At 43.4% G+C, this 20167-nt stretch overlaps 1 protein-coding gene across 2 annotated transcripts in view; it reads left to right on the forward strand.

The window, feature by feature from the left end:
* The window catches only part of TMEM98 (transmembrane protein 98), a 384773-nt gene that overhangs the window by 281202 nt on the left and 83404 nt on the right, over positions 1-20167 (forward strand). For both annotated transcript variants that reach the window (XM_078645018.1, XM_078645017.1), the window contains exons 4-5: positions 1129-1260; positions 8244-8277. In XM_078645018.1, the coding sequence (XP_078501144.1) occupies positions 1129-1260; positions 8244-8277 (166 nt within the window). The remainder of the gene's footprint in view (positions 1-1128; positions 1261-8243; positions 8278-20167) is intronic.

Here is a 20167-nt window from a genome sequence, read left to right on the forward strand (position 1 = left end):
TATCGCCAGTGTTGAACATCAGAAAAAACATGAAGCATCTTCAATAGACGAAAAGATAGTTAAATCCTTTAATAGGAAAAAAACAGATCATGCTACAAAACGCTGCACAGAAGTATGGGGGTATAGATTTACCAGCCATTAAAGAGGGCTGTCCGTTTGTGGATCTAATGCCCTCCTGTTGTTATACTGATAACTATACAATAATTTAGATCCTTACGTCAGTGTACCTATTCCAGGGCTTATTACTTTTGACTTGTCATTTCCATGCACAATACATTTTTGTGACTTGTATGTTTATTGATAGGTTTTGGTATTTATAAAGTATAAACCTAGCTGGCTAGCAGTGGAATGCTGTACTTGAGACATGTCTCATTTGGATATATAGGGGTGAAGGTGCAGAGGGAGGAGTTAATCCTAGTGGAAGTTTTGAGAAGCTGCTGTAAATCGGTTTAACGTAAGGAAATGCAACAACGAATCACTCACTTCATATTTCGAAATAAAAAAAGTGTTGCATAATGTGTTTTTGTATATCATGTGCTGTACGCTCGCTCATATATTATCTATAGTTGGGTTGGAATATTACTACTTGATTTTCTTCAAGACCATTGTTTCGTGTTCAGGCTTGCATTGTATGACTTGTAACAACTTCCCCTGAAACCACAATGCACTGACATTGCAGCTGGTTAATGATCACTCTGCCTACAAGATCTGGCCAGACATACAGTGGATTATTCAACTTGAGAAGTGATTTGTTGTGTTTACTCTATGGCAGTTAGGAAATAGCTTTTGAGTTTAATTATTAGCCTGTATTGCTTTATCCTACATGTTTTGTTGCCAACAAAAAGAAAACCAAACTAAATAGCAGTTGAGACAATCCATCACTCCAGAAATGAAGGGTTGATTGTGCAACAGCGAAGCCCTGAGTTGGTCAGAACACATGTTGCCGCAATACAGATAAAAGTTAAATACATTACAGAGGTCCAGATAAACTCCATGTGCTACCCCCCTTGTGTCCACGATGGATTAACATGTATGTCCTGTGACTCATATAACACAGCCAAGTTTTACTAAACAAACAGTTAAATTATTACCATGTTGTCCAGTGATGCATTGCATCTTCCTTTACAGACCCACCGTCGACCTCATTGGGGCAATGGAGACTCAGTCAGAGCCCTCCGAGTTGGAGTTAGATGATGTCGTGATAACAAACCCCAATATTGAAGATATTCTGGAAAATGAAGATTGGATTGAAGATGCCTCGTAAGTTTGTGAAGTTTTCTCCTAAGTCTTTCCTAAAAGTTCTCACTTACTTAAGGAAAACAGGTGCTATATAAATGTAACACTGATTTTTCTTAAATTAAGACACTTAGTTGAAAGCTATGTGTTGGTAAATAACCTTGCATCTTCCAACTAGGGTGCTAGGCCTTCTAAGATTTAGACTCATTCCTATGGTTTTTTTTTATCAATCATTGCTTCTGGGCTTCCTATATTCTAAGTCACACAGTCTTTAAAGGTGTAAACAGAAGAAAGGGTTTTGTTGCCTCAATGTAGTGTCTGCCTCAGAACTCCTCTTTGTCCCTGTAAGTAAGATATGGTTCTGGTCCTACTCTGCTGGACCATAAGCGGCTGTGAGAGAATTCCAATAGGGGACCCAGTATTATCAACTGTGGCCAACTGAACATTACACTGTCGCTCTGATTACAAGTTGGTTCGATTAACATGCAGGAATTTCATGGGTGCCACTGCCATTTTGGGGTTCCCAATTCATTTCACTAGGTTTGAATGCCTACTATTGGTCTCCCCCCCCCCCCAGCTCCCCAGGAAGCATTCCCTCAAGTAGGCATTATGTATTTTATCACTTAGTTTTAACATTTCATTCAAAAACTGTTAGAGTCCTCCTTAGTAGCTATGAGATTTTTTTTGCAAATAAGCACCGACTCTCCACTTGACACATAAGGTCCATATCACTCTTCAGCTTACCCATCAGCAAGAATCACATTGTCCCAAAAACCTATAAAGAAGCATCATGTTGATATAAAATTGAGTTGTTTGTGATCGAAACAAACATCACGTTAAAGGAAAGCATGTCATGTATCATGTTGACAAAAAATGTAACTGTATTAAAAACACAAGTATCACGTTACATATTCTATCTATTTATCATTGAAATAGTCATCACTTTTGTGCCACAGTACATTTGTTTTCCCTACAAGCACCCACCAGAATATCCTACAATGTACCAATGTATCCCATATGAAGGAATTACAGGAGCAGAAAATATCAGTTTATACCACAAAAAAGCATCACATTCCTAGATGTACACCAGTTTCTCGACAAAAACAAATTACATTCTGCTAAAATGCATACTTAGGTCCTACAATCATAAAGGACAGGAGCTCCTCAATACAACCTTAAATCACAATATAGAACAGTGGCTGCTAATGGAATAATTCACATTATAGATGAACATTACTTATACAATGGGTCACTGGCGGGGTAAAAAATAACAAAAGTAACACGGAACCATACACACCATTTAACGCATCTTGACTGTGCTCAGTGTTCACAGCGGATTCGCGCTGCCAACGAAGGCGGAGAAGACCATTGTGTTTCCCCGCCCTACCCACCGCCGCTTCCACCGAGAAGTAAGCATTCAGCCTGCGGACCAAATAAAGAAGACATCTTACTCCATCAAACTGGAAGAAACCCTTGCGGTTCACTTCCCTACCACGGCTGCTCAAATTGTAGCCAGCATCAGCCCCAAGAGCCGGAAAGAGAATTGAATTCTACACTTTCCCCAACAAGGAACCAGCATGCCATTACGCCCTTGACCCAGGACCCGTGAAGGTGTTCGCATTGTAAAACAGGCAGTGATCTTAAATTGTCCTGATGATGATCCCGTTTCATTAAGAGCCTTTAGGGATCGAAACGTTGACGCTTTAAAACAGTGTAACATATAACTTATGTATATATCCTATTGTTTACACTGTTGAGTGTGTCTTGCAGTAATGCTCATTTGAAATCTTTGGCTCCAAACTATATTTTTTTCTTGCCTGCAAAACCTCTTTCCTTCCTTCTACCTCTCTTGATCCTTTTGGATTTTCTACCTCCTTGGGACAGGTACAGGATTGTACCCTATCTTGATGTTCATAATTGACCCTCTCCAGGTCATTGAAATTCTGTGTTATTCCTGAATAAACTATTCCTCGCCCGGCTGGGCGTCGAAAAATATAGTACTGATTGTGGCCTATATTGTTTTCTTGTGTTAATATTGTAACTCCTTAGGACCCTTGTTTTTCTATAATAATTCAGTGTTCAAGGGATCACACGAATGTATAGATTAGATAAGAACAGTAAAAAAGTGGGTATAATACAGAAGGCATTAATTGTCTAATACAATCATCAACTGCTTTTATAATTACATTTATGAACATTAAACATAAAGAGTTCATTCACTATTGTGCCATTCACCCTTGGCATCAACTGCATTATGACACATTACATTTTAGAGGAACAAAGCATTTCTGAGAAAAGATCACAACTTTTGCAAGAAAATTGACTTGATAAGGCAGAAAGGCATTTTGCGTATTAGCTACCCTACGGTTGTGTACTAATTATGGAGTTCAAGTATACCCAAACCAGTAATACTGCTGGGAGTCAGAGTGGCAGTTAAAATTGTTTATTAAGGCGTTGTAATGGAGGGGAAAAGATCACCGGCATATGAAGTGCCCTGTATCGTACGTCCAATGAAAACAGTTAATGCTTGTATATTCATGGAATTTTTGTACAGAAATGTGCCCATGTTATGGACCGCCTAAGATCAAAACACTGGGTGCACCACCGCCAAGTTTAGTCTGTCGCTGCCAAGTTTGAATATTCTAACCCAAAAAGATGATGGACAGAATGCTGACCATTGTCAAGCATTCACCCCTAGTCACAGATCTGGGTTAAATCCATTGGTTTTTATTTCACCATGCCCCCACCACCCCAGATTGGACTCGGCCATATGCAAATCTGACTTGATCCTGTTCCACATGGGAACAAATCAAGCTCGAACTGCCAGGCAGTGTCCTGCCTGGACTGGAAAACGAGCATCCTGGGACTGGTGTTGGGGTATCACTCTTCATCAGCCAGGCTAGCTTGAATCCAGCAGCATAAAAAGCACAGGACCCATGCCTTAGTATACCCTCCCCACTTAGGTTGACTACAGCAACACAAAAATATGATGGGCAGAATGTTGAAGATTCACCACCAGTCACAGATCTGGGTTAAATCCGTTGTTTTTTTGCTCACCATGCCACCCCAGTGTGGGCCCAGCTATATACAAATCTGTCTCAACCGTGCTCCACTAGGAAACCGTCCAGCTTAAACTGCCAGAACAGGTCCTCTCTGGACTGGAAACAAGCATCCAGGGACTGCTTTCGTGGTATCACCCCTCATCAGCCAGGCTAGCTTGATTTCAGTGGCACAGGCGAGTGCGGGACCTACGTCTGGGCATACCCATCCCACTTAGGGCCACTACAGCAATACAAAAAGATGAACGGAATGCTGAGCATTGTCAAGCATTCATCCCCAGTCACGGATCTGGGTAAAATCCATCGTTTTTTTGTTCACCATGATACCACAGTACAGAATATTATGGCACAATATTGAATGAACTCTTCATATTGATGTTTACGAATTTACCTGCACAAACAATTCATGATTGAATTGGACTATTGCTCTCTGTATTAAACATACTTCTTTAATATACTCATCAAACCTTTACATGTGTGTGATCTTTTGACTACTGAGCATGATCAAGATGCATTAAATGTTTTATATATATGACAGATCTTCAGTACCATGCCGATTTTGGTATTATTCTTCTATACTTGACATACTGTATAAGTCATATATATCTATAAAGTTAATTATTCCACTTAGAGCCACTGTTCTTTATTATAATTTCCTCCCACAAACATGCATTGCATTAGTTAAGCCCCGAGACAAGAATCACATTGGCTCAGAATGCTTATGTTTTTCTCTCAAACAAGCATCAATCATATTGTGAGAAAACATATTTCTTTCTTGCACACACAGGCGTAATGCTGTCCCAATATACATTCATTTTTCCTAACCATTAGGTGCATATGCTACTAAAATATATCTGCTATCTGTGCATTCCACTCTCAGTCACCAAACTGTCACAGAACACATCGGTTTGTTCCATAAACACACATTCTACTGTCCTAAAATACATCAACGTATCCTACACTCAAGCATCACGTGCATTAATAATAAAATGAATCGTCTTGTAACGCGCCATAGTTACACCAACCGGTGTGTCCCTGCGCTGGGTTAAGAAACAGCTACCATTCGGCAGAGGGGGAAAGACTGAGAAACAAATAAACCTGACCTCACAGCAAGTAAGAGAGCCTCACACTAAGGAAGCGCAAACAGACAGGGTTTCAGTTTTTTCCTGAATAGGGGTTCCCAAAGGTTCCATTCTTAGACGGTCTGACATGGAATTCCACAGATTCACGGAAAGGAAGCCAAAAGAGTAGCCCCCCATGTGGGCTTTACGTATAAGGGGGACTGTTGCCAGATGAGCCAGGTTAATATATTGCTCTATCTTTTAAACAAGCAACACATTGTCCAAAAATGCATCAGTTTATCCCACAAAGTTTTACATGGTCATTTAGATGATAGTGTACCTACAAGCACACCAGGGGCCGTATTATGGAAGCACCCCAGGGGCGAAACGTCCGTTTGCAGCCGCTTTGTGCGCCACCCGGAGCACTTTGATATTTGCCTCTCCTCCTGTGCCATATTATAGATGCGGGCGCAGAGGCAAAGAAGCTTTCAAAAGAAGCTTTCAGGAGGCGCACTGAGAGTGCGCCCCATGATGGCAGCCCTCTGGAGGGGTTGAAGGGAATACCATGGACCCACAGACATCCCATTGCAGGCGGCTGCTGTCACTCACTGCACCCACCTGGAAGGGGATCTCTAATCCCCCTTAAAAGTACCGGCAGGTTGCCGCCTGCACTGTGAAACATGGAGCGGCTTTAAAGCAGCCACTCTGTTTTTTCACATGAATGCGCAGCCCAGGGAGTAGCGTATTCCATGTAATAGGGGATACTTTCCCTGTTTACGCTCAACGCACATGTTTTAAGGTTTCAGGGCACAAACAGGGAATGTGCACCCTTTAAGTAATAGGGCCCTCGGTAAACAATGGTTCTCTCTGCTCCTCTGGCAGGGATCTCTAAAACCTTCACTGCCACTTCAGGTGCAGAAGTTGCAGAGAATGCTGTAAACTTTGCAAAGCAGACGCCATGTTTGTTGGTCCCACTGGGCAGATCTTTTTGGTTTTCTAGAACAAACCACAAAAAACTATTGGAACTGGTGTGTAAGGAGTGTTCTCCCTACCAATTAGCCCCATTAGCCCCATTAATCAATTTCCCTGCCAGGGACTGCTATGCCTTCCATGTTGCACTGGTCTAAATTGGGCAGGATAAACACCACTCTGACCTGGCAATCCTTTGGAGGTCTGGCTGCTAAGTCACAAACTTGCACCAGCGAAAGTTCTGCTGGTGTAAACCTTGTGGTTCCTTATCTCTAAATTGTGGAGCGGAACTCCGGGTTTAACAGGGTAGGAGAACCACCGATTTTGTAGTGGTTCTGTCTCTTCGCCAAACCCTGACTAACCCCCTTTGCCTTAAATAGATTTAATATATGCTGTGAAGATCTTTCTATATTCATCCGTATGCTTTTCTTTATCTTTTTATGTTGTGGTCTTGATGTGTAATTGCTGGAGTGGTCACCCCAGAAAGTAAGCTAAATCCTGGAAATAATAATATCAATAAACAACAAACAGGCACAGTCACAAAATACATCAGATCATACAACCCGCATGCATCACACTTTACAAAAATACGCCGGTTTGTCTGGTAAACAAGCTTTACATTCTCACAAAATGCATGAGTTTATCCAATTTAGAAATATCAAATGGCCCTAAATACATCAATTTAATCCCCGCAAGCATTACATTGGGCCGAACTACATCAATTTGTCCCACAAACATTCACCACACTTTCCAAAGTATGAGTGCATCTGTCAACCCAAAACCACATTGTTCTGAAAAGCATTTGTGTATCCAATTAAATGCATCACATTGTATGTAAGCATGTATATGGTATTTCAAAAGTCTGGACCTAGCCAAAAAGCAGTAGAATAGTGTAGAGGGTCAAAAATAAGCATACAGTCTGTGAGTGATTGGAGAAGAGGCTGGGTTGTGGGTGGTTAATGCACTATGGTATAGCTTTAAAGAGGCGAGTCTACGCCTCTTTCCTAAATAGAAGCAGTATTAAGATTGTCCTGATGGATACAAGGATGCTCTTCCAGATCCTGGTGATAGATGGAAAAGGCCTGCTGCCTTGTTTTTTCATGGTGTCCTGAGTGCAGGTGTATCGAGACCCACCAGAGATCTGCAAGATAGACAGGGTGCTGGTCATCATAGCTTTGAAAATTGTGCAGCTGGTTTTGTAGACTGTGCGGTTTCTAACCTACTTTGTCATTGGATCTTAGAAACTGCGATCACATTTCTCTCTACCAAAATACTATGGATTCTATAGTGCAGGTCCTCAGTGTGCATCAGGACTCGGATAGATGAGAGCTCATAAAATATTCTTCATAGTTTGCTCTGCATTGCCCAAAGACTATTGCCTCACAAAAAACCGTTTCTTAAAATGATAATTTTTTTTTTTTGGGCTGTTGATTTAAGGGCCAAAACAAGTACTTTTTAGAAAGGAATAAATTGTTCTTTCCTTGTCATTTGCTTTGCATAATAAACATGACGCGCAGGAGGAAATATCGCGCAGCAATGTGTAAAGAACCCACTTTCATATCTGGAAAATAGGATCGAATTTTGCACTTTAATTGTGCAGCACGATTGCTGCTTCATACGTGCAGGTTAGAACAAACCAACTGCAGCATCAATTTAGTTCCATCTTTGAAATAGGTCCCAAATTATATTTCCTCCTTTTCTTGTTTTTATGTAGCAAAATGCTGGGAAATCAGTATATTTGACATTGTCCAGAATAAGCAGATAGTGCATGAAATGAAGGTCATAGACGGTGCGCCATGAAGAACATCGGACGCGGAACCTAATTTTAAATTGTTTCAATGCGGAAGTGTAATCTGATAATTTTGTACGTAACTGTATATGTTCCCTTTTGCTAAACAACTACTGTGTTTTCTTTCAGAGGTCTGGTTTCTCACTGCATTGAAATTTTGAAGGTACGGTATAACTTCTGGTTTGTCAACATTGAAACACGCCACCAGGTGCCGAATAGAATGAATGATCAACAAAATCCACCTGCATTTCTGCTGGGGCCTGACAATAATTCTGATTAAATGAATCCAAAAGTTGAAGAAGAGGTTTATTTAGAAACTTGAGCGGATTGACTAAAACTAAACTAGAGCAGAAGCAGAGAATATTCCTCGTTCCAGTTTGAAAAGCCACTATAGCGACAAACAATGCTTCGTCCTTCTTCCTCAAAGTCCTTACAAATTGAGGAAGTTTATGGGTGAGCAACTGGAAAAAGCTTCTTTGTCCAAAGTTCCGCCTATCCATTGAGTGAGTTGAGGGCTCTCCTTCCCACTTGATGTTTTCCCTCCCATCTTAAGCCCCGGGATGCTAGACAGGCTGGACTTGAAGGTACATACAGGTCTTCATGGGACTACACTGATTGAGGGTCATTGATTGTAAAGGATGGAAGCAATCCCACCGACCTATGGCAGTATGGGTGTTTTACAAGATGATGTGGTATCGTACAGGGTTGCAAAGAAGATAAATGGCAACTTGCGTTGTGTTGGCAGATGGGAGAGGAATGCACGTGCTTTGAAGCACCTGGATTTTCTTCATTCAGTGTAGCTAAATATGCAAAGCTACGAGCTTTGCACCCGCGTAGCTAGGGGGGGACGAGGGGGGCGGTCCGCCCCAGGCGGCAGTATTTTTGGGGCGACGGCACTGGTGGCTCGGCCGTTGCGACTGCGTTTATAATTTATGTGGGACACTTTCACTGACACTACTGTCAATTACAGTAGTGTAAGTGCACTGTCCACGAATAAATTATAAACGCCGCCGCAGCAAGGGGCCACCAGTGCCGTTTGAAATGCGTGGGACATTTAATCCTTTAATCCCGGAGCAGTGAGCACCAAAGAAGACGTCATCACTAACCATCCCGGTTTCGGTTTCTTTTTCAAGGCGCGCGCGCTTCCTGATTACTCACTGCGTGCAGGGATAATTGACCTCCTAGGCTGCAAAGCAGGACATTCAGGAGGTAGGCGGCAGGTTTGATTTTCCTAGCTGGCAGACTTGCGTTGGACAACACTGTGAGGTAGGAGGCAGGTTGTAGTTTTAAAATCGGAGTCGGCTAGTGTATATCGGCCCACACACACTCGCATTCACCTGCCCAGACTTTCGCATCATGTTGGCCCCAGCGGGGCACACTCAACCGCCCCTCGTTTGTTTATTTATTTATTTACTATTTTATTTATGCGTTTTATATAGCGCGGACTTTACCCGAAGGCGTCAGTGCGCTTCACAATAGGAACAGTAATGATACATGAGGAGAAAATTACAAGTGAACAAATATGAATGCACCTGTCACTTAAAGGGCAAAGAAATTATATTGAGATATGTATAGCTCAATAATGGTGCGCATGTGTCTCACAAAACACAAAGTCATTCCGACTCACCCGTGTTGCCCATCAGCATGTTTCTCTAGGAAGGTTGAAAGAAACTGTGATAATTTCCAACTTCACGTTGTTTCAAGTAAATTTAACTCATAAAGCAAGAAAATAGTTATTCAAACATAAGAACACGATTACCCGATTTTAAAGGGTTATTGCAAGTTTGGTTAAATAGGCGGAAAAAAACAAATTTCCATCACGTAAAGCCTGTGAATTAAGAAATGGAAAAAAGGTTGTCCTTACTGATTTTGCACACAGCTCACCATCTATAACAATAGTATGGTAGTACAACATTTGATAAAAATAAAAAAGAAGTTCACCTATGAATTCTTTCACTCAAGTTTTTAAAATGGACTTGACGATGAAAGCTATTACTTCTGGATATCACTTTTTTGTTTGTTTCCCTTTTCACACATTTTAATAGTTAGCCACCGGCAGCACATTTAACATATTATAACCTCATTAAATCATCCCAGGATCACATGAATACAGCAGAATAAGGAACGGATGAGGTTCAACCACACTTAAGCTAAAATGTATGATTTATCAGTGGTCAGGTATCCAAATTACAAAAGCAAACTTTAAGTTACATGAGGTAAACGTGACAATTGTGAGCAAACAAAATACATGTGGTAGCAAACAGTGCATTCCAGGAGGAAAAAGTGATATGTGTGCAGGTTACAAAAGCGTACAAATTACAAGTAGAGGTATAATACTGCAATAAATGGCAGACACTCCAGCACAAGAACAAACGTTACATGAGGCAATGGTGGCACTTGTGCAAGTATCTAACGCAAACAATATGTAAGAGGTAGCAAACAGTGTGTTACAAGAGAAAAGTGGCGTGTGCATGTTACAAAAGAGTACCAAACACAGGTAAAAGGGTAATATTGCAATAAATGGCAAACACTCCAACCACAAGAACACACTAGGAAGGCACCTCCATAGTCATGGAGAATAGAATTTTCAGTAATGGAAGCTCTTACTTCAGATAATAGAGAAGGCGTGAATTAATTTTTGAGGTGTCTTTGGATGATTCATTGACTCACTTTGTTGGAGGCTCGCGGATCACGCCGGGCGGTCATTCTGGGGTCTTGTTCCTGAAATTCGTGCCTTCGTGCATCTAAGAAAAGGTGTTGAGAAAAAATGTAGTGCTTTCGGACCATCATTCATTCTCATTCTGTCCCGCCTGGTTATGTTGCACCCTGAGCGTTTGAATTAGCACTTGCATATTACGAAAACTCAGAAGCCTCCTGGAAAAATCGAGTTGTATTCTGTGCTTAAGCAGGAGTCATCTTTATACAACACCAAATGGTGAATAATTATGCATGGGGCATTGTTTCATTTTTTTTTTTTTCGTTTTGTTGTCAACGAAAGGGTGCATGTACTACCAAAGTATATTCATCATTTATATTTTGAATTGAGATTGTGAGGGTTCTGCATCATCAGGTTTAAGGTAATCATTTATTGTTTATTTAGGCAGCAATCACTGCGTTGTGGACTGTTTACAGTTTTTTTTATCGCTTTCCCTTTGCATTGTGCATGGTAATATAACGTATTTCCATGTGGTATAGAACTTTAAAATAAATACACTTATTTTATTAGTTTAAATATTTATGTTTTTATTGTTTTACTGATATCCGCACCAAGAAAATTGCTTCTTGCAAAGCCGCTCAAAAATAGTCAATTGATTGGACTTCCTGTGATGTCATTTCCTGTGATTTGACCTGGATGCAAATTAGAAGGGGCCTTCTGCCCGGGGTCCCTAAATACCTAGAGCCAAACACATCGCAGACAGCCAGAAGTGAAAACTGTACTGCACAATTTGTAGCATTACCATCTTGCTTAATTGACAGAGAAAAAAAAGAACTCGACAGCAGTAGTGCAGGCTTTCACCCAAATACAGTTGCAGAAGCACAAATGTACAAAGAAAAGCCCACTTTTGGGATCTCCACTGCAGAGAAGATGTATAAAATGTAGGTCTGACGTAACCTTCCAGGTGAGTAATATTTATTGTTGGCGTTCCTGGCGCTATTGTGTTGAGCCAACCTCTAGAGTATGAAAGGCCTGGAGGCAGCTGTCCTAGTCGTGCTGGAATAGGCTTTTACCATGTCCTATTCTTGGTTCCTTTGAGGTGTAATTCCTTTCAGGATAGTAGGTGGCGTTTGTTGTTTGGAGACAGAGGTTCAGTTAGTACTGCAGTCATAGCCTTTTGCCATGTCATATTCTTTGTTTCTTTCAGGTGTGACTCCCATCTAGTTGGCAGGCGGTGTGTGTGTCCTGTTGTATTGTCCACAAAAGGCTGATGAGGGCATAGTGTGAAGTCTTTAGTTCCTTGTGTCTTAGTGTTTCATCTCTGGGCAGGAGAATCCCAGGATTTAAATAAGGGAGTGAAACCACAAATCAGTGTTGCAGGACTTTTCACTGAACCTAGGCAACAGAAATAACGCAGGGTGTAGCCTTGGACCGTGTCATGTATGTGCATGTAACTTGCATTATCGAGGTAACTATTAGCGGCGATACTACGTGTCTCTTGGACCTCTTTCAAGTGCTCGTCGTCCTTTCTCCCCCCTTCCCCCAGGGGCGGCAATCTGAGGGATAGCCCCGGGCGCCACAAGCTCTAGCTACGCCACATATAGCAACTGATATTTAGGATTCTCAGATCTATTATTCGCATCCAACAAAGAGCACCATGAAGAGAAAGCACGGTGAAGTGGAGGCCTCTGGGAGAAAACACTCCCAGAAGCACCAAAAGAGGAACTAGGTTCCCTGAATTACAATGTACGGTAATGGATAGGGTTGAAGTGACCAGAATGATTTTTTTTTTTTTAAATGTTGCTTCATACTTTAACATTTTGGTGACTGTCTGTACAATAAATATAAGTATGCCTTGGCAAACGCAATAACGTCATGTATTGGTGCACAGAATTATTTACTTTGCCACTGTTTATTTACAAAAGGCACTGTGGAAGGCAACCTTCGTTAGTGCATGCAAGGCAGCCATCTTGAAATGTCTTTTCTAAAAGCAAAATAATAAGCATTCTAAGATGTGTACCTTTGGTGTACATACTTGTGCTGGCATGATGACCATCTTGATTTTTTTTTAAACGTTTTATGAAGCACTATACCTATATGGCCACTGTTAAAAATCAGGACAGTCATTCAAGATGCCTTGTGCAAGTGAATGGCAGAATAAAGAAAGAAAAGTTCAAGAAAACATAGGGCTTTTTCTTCATCTGAAGCAAAGAGGTATTTATTCTAGAAGACCGGGCAAAACTGTATTTCAACCAGCAGGACTACAGGGGTACCAGATCGAGTCTGTATTCATGCCTCAGATACAGGTGAGCATCTGGCTATTTTGCTATGGTGGCAAATGGAACCGAGAGTGTTGTTCTGAGAGGGCAATCAAGACATTTCTTATGTAGTCAAGTTAAGGCAGATGTAGTTGTTTTTCCTTCTATGTTGCAGAGAAAATAGGTTATTTATAGTTTGGTGGTCGTTCAGCAGCCCTATTTGGCACGAATGTTCTCTAAATAGGGTGGACAGTACAACCACCAATTTAGAGTGAGAAGCCATATACACACTCTGAAGTTGTGTGAAGCCATGTTTACACTCTAAATAGAGTGGATGAGACATCCACCAATTTTTTATGAATATGTCCTGCTTCTGACAGTCTCTAAATATCCTGATAAATCTGTCCAGAATATTTCATTCAAAATATCAACTATGCAGACGATAATCCTGTGATCCCACTGGGGATGTTCTCTCTGCAATAGAAATGATGTATGCTTAGAACAATGTTGAAGCATGGAAGAGTCTTTCTTTGACAGACAGGATGACTACTGTCAGTTCCCAGTCTTTCCACTCAGTACTAACAGTAGTAACAAAGATGCTAGCTCCTGTGATGACTCTGGTACACCTTAAGGAAAATATCTCAAGGTCTTCACCTCAGCAGATCATGGAGAATGTATTACCTACTGGCGGTCGGTAGTAGGTAGTTATGGTTAGGACCTAGTTTCCATAGGAAAAGCATTTATTGACTTGGCTGTAATTTTGGCATCGTTTGACCAATCTTCATGACATTTTCCCCAAAAAGTGTTGAGCTAGGTTCTAGTTGTCATAGAAAGTGTGGGGGGGATCTGTGTAGTGAGGACCGAGAATTGTTTGGTGGAAATTATGGTGTGTTTGTAATGTTAATTACCATAGGAACCTTTAGCCACACGCACAGCCCACACTGCTGATTGGACCCACAACAAATTTGGCAGAGAGGTAGATGTGTGTTCAAGGAAGTGCCTTTTGCCTATTTGGTGTAACTCTGTTCTGTAGTTTTTGAGAAATGTAAGCTGAAAATTATAGTGATATCTCTAGTCGCGAAGTCTTCGCGAACAAAATATGAGCTCGTGCAGGGAAATGCACTGCTCTGATTGGCTGACAACACTTCAACCGGGAAGTATTGGCAGCCATCTTAGAACTTGACTTCACTGAGTCCCTAAAAATAAAAAATAAAAATAGAGAATAGGGGGCAGGGTAGGAATACCCTGAACCCCAAGCTATGGTTTGGGGTCCCGCTGGGATAACGCGATGGCATTAAAGCATTCAAAACAAAGAATTGTAGCAAATTCCCGATATTCGCAAATTCGCAGCAAACAAATTAAAAGAACACGCTTGCTTTAAAATAACCCCCAGGTGAGCCAGGTCCCGAATGCATATGAATAAAATAGGAGGGAGGTGCATGTGGCCCCCCTCCTAGGGCTTTACAAAGCCCCGGGGTTTGCCACTACCCCAGGGGTATTGAAACAAAATGGGGGGCCTCGTGGATCTCCCGACCCCAGGGAGCGCCATATCCCAAGGGCTGTGTTCTATTCTGTGAGGGGGCCTCATGGAGCCCCCCCTGCCCCAGGGACCGCTACCTCCCGAGGAAAATTTACATTATACGGGGAGGCCTCGTGGACCTCCCCAGGCCCAGGGCCGCCACCTCCCTGGGGCTATGTGCCATAATAATGTGTGGGGGGGCATTGCGACCTCACTGGGACACACATACAATATTAAAGGGGGTCTGTTATAGACCCCCGGGATCACCATCTTCCCAGGGCTTTATACAAGAAGGGAAGGGGGCAGCGCTGCCCCGCTCCTGGAGCCCAGCATGGCCCTGGGGACCTTCACCCCACAAGGCCGGCTCCAGTAATGTCCTGTTGTGCCCACCCCTGAGACCTTTCAATTTGCTCTGGTTTGGCAGGAGCACCGCTTCCGCCATGTCACAGCAAACTCTGTTCTGCTTCCTTGAAGCATTTAAAATGCTCCCGCTTCCACAAAGCGGAGCAGAATTGCTTTCGGACAGACGGAGCTGCATGCTTGCAGCTCCCTCTTTCCAAAAACATGTTGGCTCCCGCAGGAGGCAGGGAGCCAACAGGGCTCTTCCCGCGATCCCCAACAAGGTTCCATACCCCAGGGGATGGTGTCCCCAGGGCAATATCGACCTGGGGAGGGGGGCCGCGCTGGCCTGCCACCCATGTAAAAATAAATAAATATAAAGGCCAGTCCCCAGAGAATAGGATCCCAGGGGCCAAAATCAGCCCCCGGAGCGGGACTGTGTGGCCCCATCCTAATTATTATTATTATTATTTTTTTTAAATGGGCATAACCTGGGGTATGGGTTCCACAGGGCCGTAAATTGCCCGGGTGGGGTGCCCCTCAGCCAGCTCTCTGTGAAATTGAAAAAAAAAATAAAGGGTGGGCCCTGGAGGATGGGGTCCTTTAGACCAAAATCGGCCCATGAGGAGGGCCACTTCCTAAATTTTTTTATAAATGTAAAAAGCCACAACTCACGGGAGGCCCCTCTGCCTTTCTCCACTACCCTGCAAATGCGCCTCCTAGCGCGCTCCTGGTAGGGGGATGAAGTCCCCTTGGTTGCTGATGGTCCTTAGGGACCTCCAGTAGACCCCACACAGTGGGATTGCTGAGAGGTGGTCAGAAGCCTCGCCCCTTTCTCCACCACTCTGCAAACTCTGAGTAAACAAATTTTACATCAAGCAAAATCATCAGCCATAAAATATCACTACAACTACCTCAATGAGTCTTGGGAATTTTTTTTAGTATAGAGTAAAAGCATAAAAGAGTGAGAGAGGAAGAAACAGACAGTATGAGAGAAAGAGTGACAAAGACAGAAAAAGATTAAAAAAAGAGACAGAGCTGCCAGGAAAGAGTCAAAGAATATATTACAAGTGAATGATAGGAAGTTGGATGATTGAAGGCAGAGTGATGGCCATATCACCGTAAACAAGGGGGAAAGTGACAATTCATAAGGACCGAAGGACAGTGAGAGGCTTGAGTGAGACTGGAAACAAAGTGAACAAGATAAGAAGAGTGGTAGATGACTACCACATCCTTCAGAGATCAGCCCAATGTAAAAGGGTCTAAAATGATAGTTTCTCTATCGGTTTCCATGTTTCTAGTTCGCTCCTTAGTGTTTCTTAGTGTGGCTAAAACTTCATGAACACATATCCAAAGTCAGTTCTACTCCGTTATGTACATTAACGCATTAACACATTTATAAAACTGGGCATTTACCATTCTGAGCCATACCCAATGGGATTTATGTTTTGAGCTCACCTGCTTGGCAATTTAATTAATTTGCTGGTCAGCTGACAATCCCAAAACTCCCTCTGGAACAAGTGCACCTGGGAGATAGCATTCACTTCGCAGAGGCCGGGGTGGGCAGAATCTTTATAATCTAATGAGTTGTATCTCCCTGACCAGATGTGGCTGGATTTTTCCACATGGGACAAAGGAAGGGCAGGCAGACCTCTGACTCAAATCACCACTGGGGTGTCCTTTAAGCTTGGAGGGAAGAAACGGACCTTGGTAGACTGAGCTTGATTCAGAGCCAAGTGCTCTGCAATGTCCCTACACGCTGTCGTTTCTGTTCTTCCCATAATGCTCTGTGGGAGTCTCGACAGCCAGTAGGCTGCTCCCTCAAAGTGCTAGTCAAGAGTGGATGGATGATGTGGCATCTCTGGATTGGGTAGGGTCTCCCATATTTTAGAAAGCACAAATTCCTTTCCTAACTCTCTGCACAGGGAAGACAAGCTGAGGCTAAGATGAGCAACATAACGAGAAGGATGGGCCTACACCATGGATGAACCCATGTCTAGAATGGAAGGACACTCAGGACTGCTACTTTCTGGACCCTTGTTAGACTGTATCCATAGCTAGTGACATTTGCTCCTGCTTTCCTTTCAGGGCCAGTAGAGGGTGGACATGTTAGAGACCCTGAAGAAAGGAGTCTCTTTGAACTTCTGCAGACCTGGTTGTGGGTAGCCTAGAAGTCAGTACCACAGGCTCCTTCTGAACACAGACTTACCGTACAGTTGCCAGTAGGCCTTGGGAACGTGGGTAGTGCATGCAGAGAGTGTGCCCTATATAGGAATAGCAGATCATACATGTAAATGTAATCAAAATTTACTAAATCAATGAGTCAGAATAAGTGTAGCTTGTGGTGCAAAAAGTGTCCACCACCCATACGTGAAACTCTGGGTCTGGTAATGACCCTGTCAATCTGGGAACAGCCCTCGCTTTTTGGCGGTCCGTCCACCCGCTTACCTGGTGGTTTGACTGCCAGATTATGAAGTGGGCGGAAAGACCTCCTCCAGACCACTGCCACCGCCAAAATCTGGGCTCCTGCGGTGAGGGAAGCTGATGGAGTCAGTGGAGGCAGTGCCGGCATTGGCACCGCCATGTGTATTATGATCAGCCTTTCCGCCAACCTTTTCCCTGCGGGGACAGCGCCAGCGAGAGTCAGTGGAAAGGCAGATTTTGGGATGCAAAACTATCTCCAGGGCGAGTGTGCCCTTGAGATATGCTACTGGTGTCAGCAGTGTTTGCCCCATGCCATCGGGTCTGTTGCGCACACTGTTTCTCTTGCAGAATGTGCTGTGAGGAAACAGTGTGCCCAGCTGGCTGGTGGCAGTGCAGCATGACTGGCAATGGCTTCAGGCTCAGAAGCAGAGCCAAAGCGTGCCACCACCTTGCTTCCACCAGACACACACCGCCAGCCCTGCGGTAATGCGGGGTGCATGATGCCGCCGGCTTGTCAGTGCTTCATGGACCACCGCTGCTGAGGGCTGGCGGTGCTCCCGCTAAACCTCGTAGCCAGGCCCTCAATTTGGTGTGTTACTAATATTTTAAAATGTAAAAAAATGCAATCTCCTTTCTTCAGTCTATTACATAAAGAAACAAGGAATTGGGTAATCGTCACTTTGGATAGGATAGACGAATGATATTCTGGAGGTTATTAGTGTAATCCACATAATTTCTCTCTTTAATCCATTGCTGTGCCTAGAGTGTAATTGTGCATTTCCTGACTATCAAGTTGCTGACAAGTTTCAACCCTAAAAGGAGTTAAAAAGGATTTCATCAGAACGAGGACAGACGAGGAAAAATTGGTGCTTTCTAGGAAAAGATAATGTAAGATAATAATCAGTATTTTTAAAGTCCAAAGTGCTACAAATGTGAGGGTCCACAATACAGGAGCCCCAGTACACAAAAAAGACCCCAGTAACTTTGATTATTCTGGGACCCTCAACCTGGATTTCTCACAACAGGATTTTAACTTTGCAATTATCTTTTTATTGTATTTTACCTACACATATCAAATATGATTTTGATATACTTAAGAGTTCTAAATGTCAAAATATGCTTTATATAGTAAATGGCTGCCACGAAAACTGTCAATATAAAATCACTCAACACTGATAGAACAAATATATTCTTTATTCTTAATTCCTATATCTGTATGCTGTTAAACTGTTCAGGGGACCCACACACTGGCAACTTCCCAACCAGAGTGACATGCTATGACAATTTGAAATAATAAATGCATAGCCTCTAAACAGTATTTTATTAAAGGCACACCTCACTGATCATAGCTGGAGTGAAGGGCTTGTTATATAACAAGAGACAAGGGGGTATATGTACAAGAAGTGCCACTAACAGCAGTTCTCTGAACGCCCCCTATCATTAAAAACTATCACTGTGTTAGCGATGTATTTACAATACGACGCTACATGGCGATAGTTTCGGGTAGCCGCAGTCAAAACTGCTGCTAACACTAGCATGAAGGCAATGCAAATGCTGGCGTTAGTGGGAGAAAACTGACAAAAGACCCATTAGCGGCAAAAAAACTCACGTTAGTAAGCCAAACGTGACTTTTTTTGCCTCTAGAGACAATAATAGCCTCTAAGTACACCTCCAATGAGAAATAGGAAACAAAACCAATGGAATGCAAAATGGAGCAGCCAGGGCCAAGTGCAGCACAGATCAACAAGACCCCCAAGCTCTCCAACAGCCAGGATGACTAGTCAGAGTCCCAGGAGAAGAGGAAATTCAGCACTACAGTCATTAAAAGAGGTGCATCGCTGGGCAAAAACAGTGATGCATCACTTATCATTGCACACTCCTTGCAACACCCTGGCATCCAAAACCTTGAAAGCACAGAGAGTCCCGGGGCCCGGAGGCCTCCCTGAGGCTTTCTGGGACCCGGAATGGGATGCTATTGAGTTGCTGGGATGTGGTGGTAGACATTGAGGCTTTGGCGATTACCCTTACCTGGTGGTGAAGTCTGCCAGGTCGCATGGAGAAACATTGCTGTCCTGTGTGAGAAGACTGGTGCCCATTGGAGCTGTGAATGGTAGAGGCGCTCCTGCGCACCAACTGCATCACATACCATGCGCTACCACTACACCAGGGTGCACGGAGGAGACTTACTAATCGGGGGCCGCACCTCCCTGCATCACAGGCCGGAGGATGTTGTGCTGGCTGGACGCTGTGGAGGGTTAGGCCCCTAAGCAGCTCCAAACTTGTGTGGCGGGAGCACTGCAACTTCACGCTTAAGCGAGCCCTGTTGCATCACCTGCATCTGGAGGTTCCCCATCGGACTTGAAGGTGACTGCTGTGTCCAGGCTTGTGAAATCCTGCTGGCTGAGTCACAGATTTGTAAAGAGTACAGCGAATTGCGCCACAGTGTCAATGTCCAGGTGAGGAGAAGGTGGGACATGTTGCGGAAGAGGCCTGGGGTTCGAGTAGGGCCAGGTCAAGCACCTGTCGGAGACTCACCCCCAGTGGCGGCTCATCCTCTATGGTAGAAGAGCGTCACCCACTGCTTTCAAGCAGTGCAAGAAGAGGAAAGAAACAGCGCAAGAAGAGGAAACATAACATCATGATAACTTTGTGATATACTCATGCTGTTTCCTTTGCGGACTGGGGTGGGTGGGGCTTCTCTACTCACGGAGCAGGGCAGGGGTGGATTGGTATGCCCACTCAAGTGTGCAATGACAGTTTGGTCGTCCCTCTCAGGCCGCCCAAAGCAGTCATGCGAACATCCCTGTTCGCAATTCAGGCTGCTTTACAGCCTGCATGGAGAACATGCCCACCCCTC

The sequence above is a fragment of the Lissotriton helveticus genome, chromosome 5_1 (assembly GCF_964261635.1).
Source record: "Lissotriton helveticus chromosome 5_1, aLisHel1.1, whole genome shotgun sequence".
NCBI classification, from domain to species: Eukaryota; Metazoa; Chordata; class Amphibia; order Caudata; family Salamandridae; genus Lissotriton; species Lissotriton helveticus.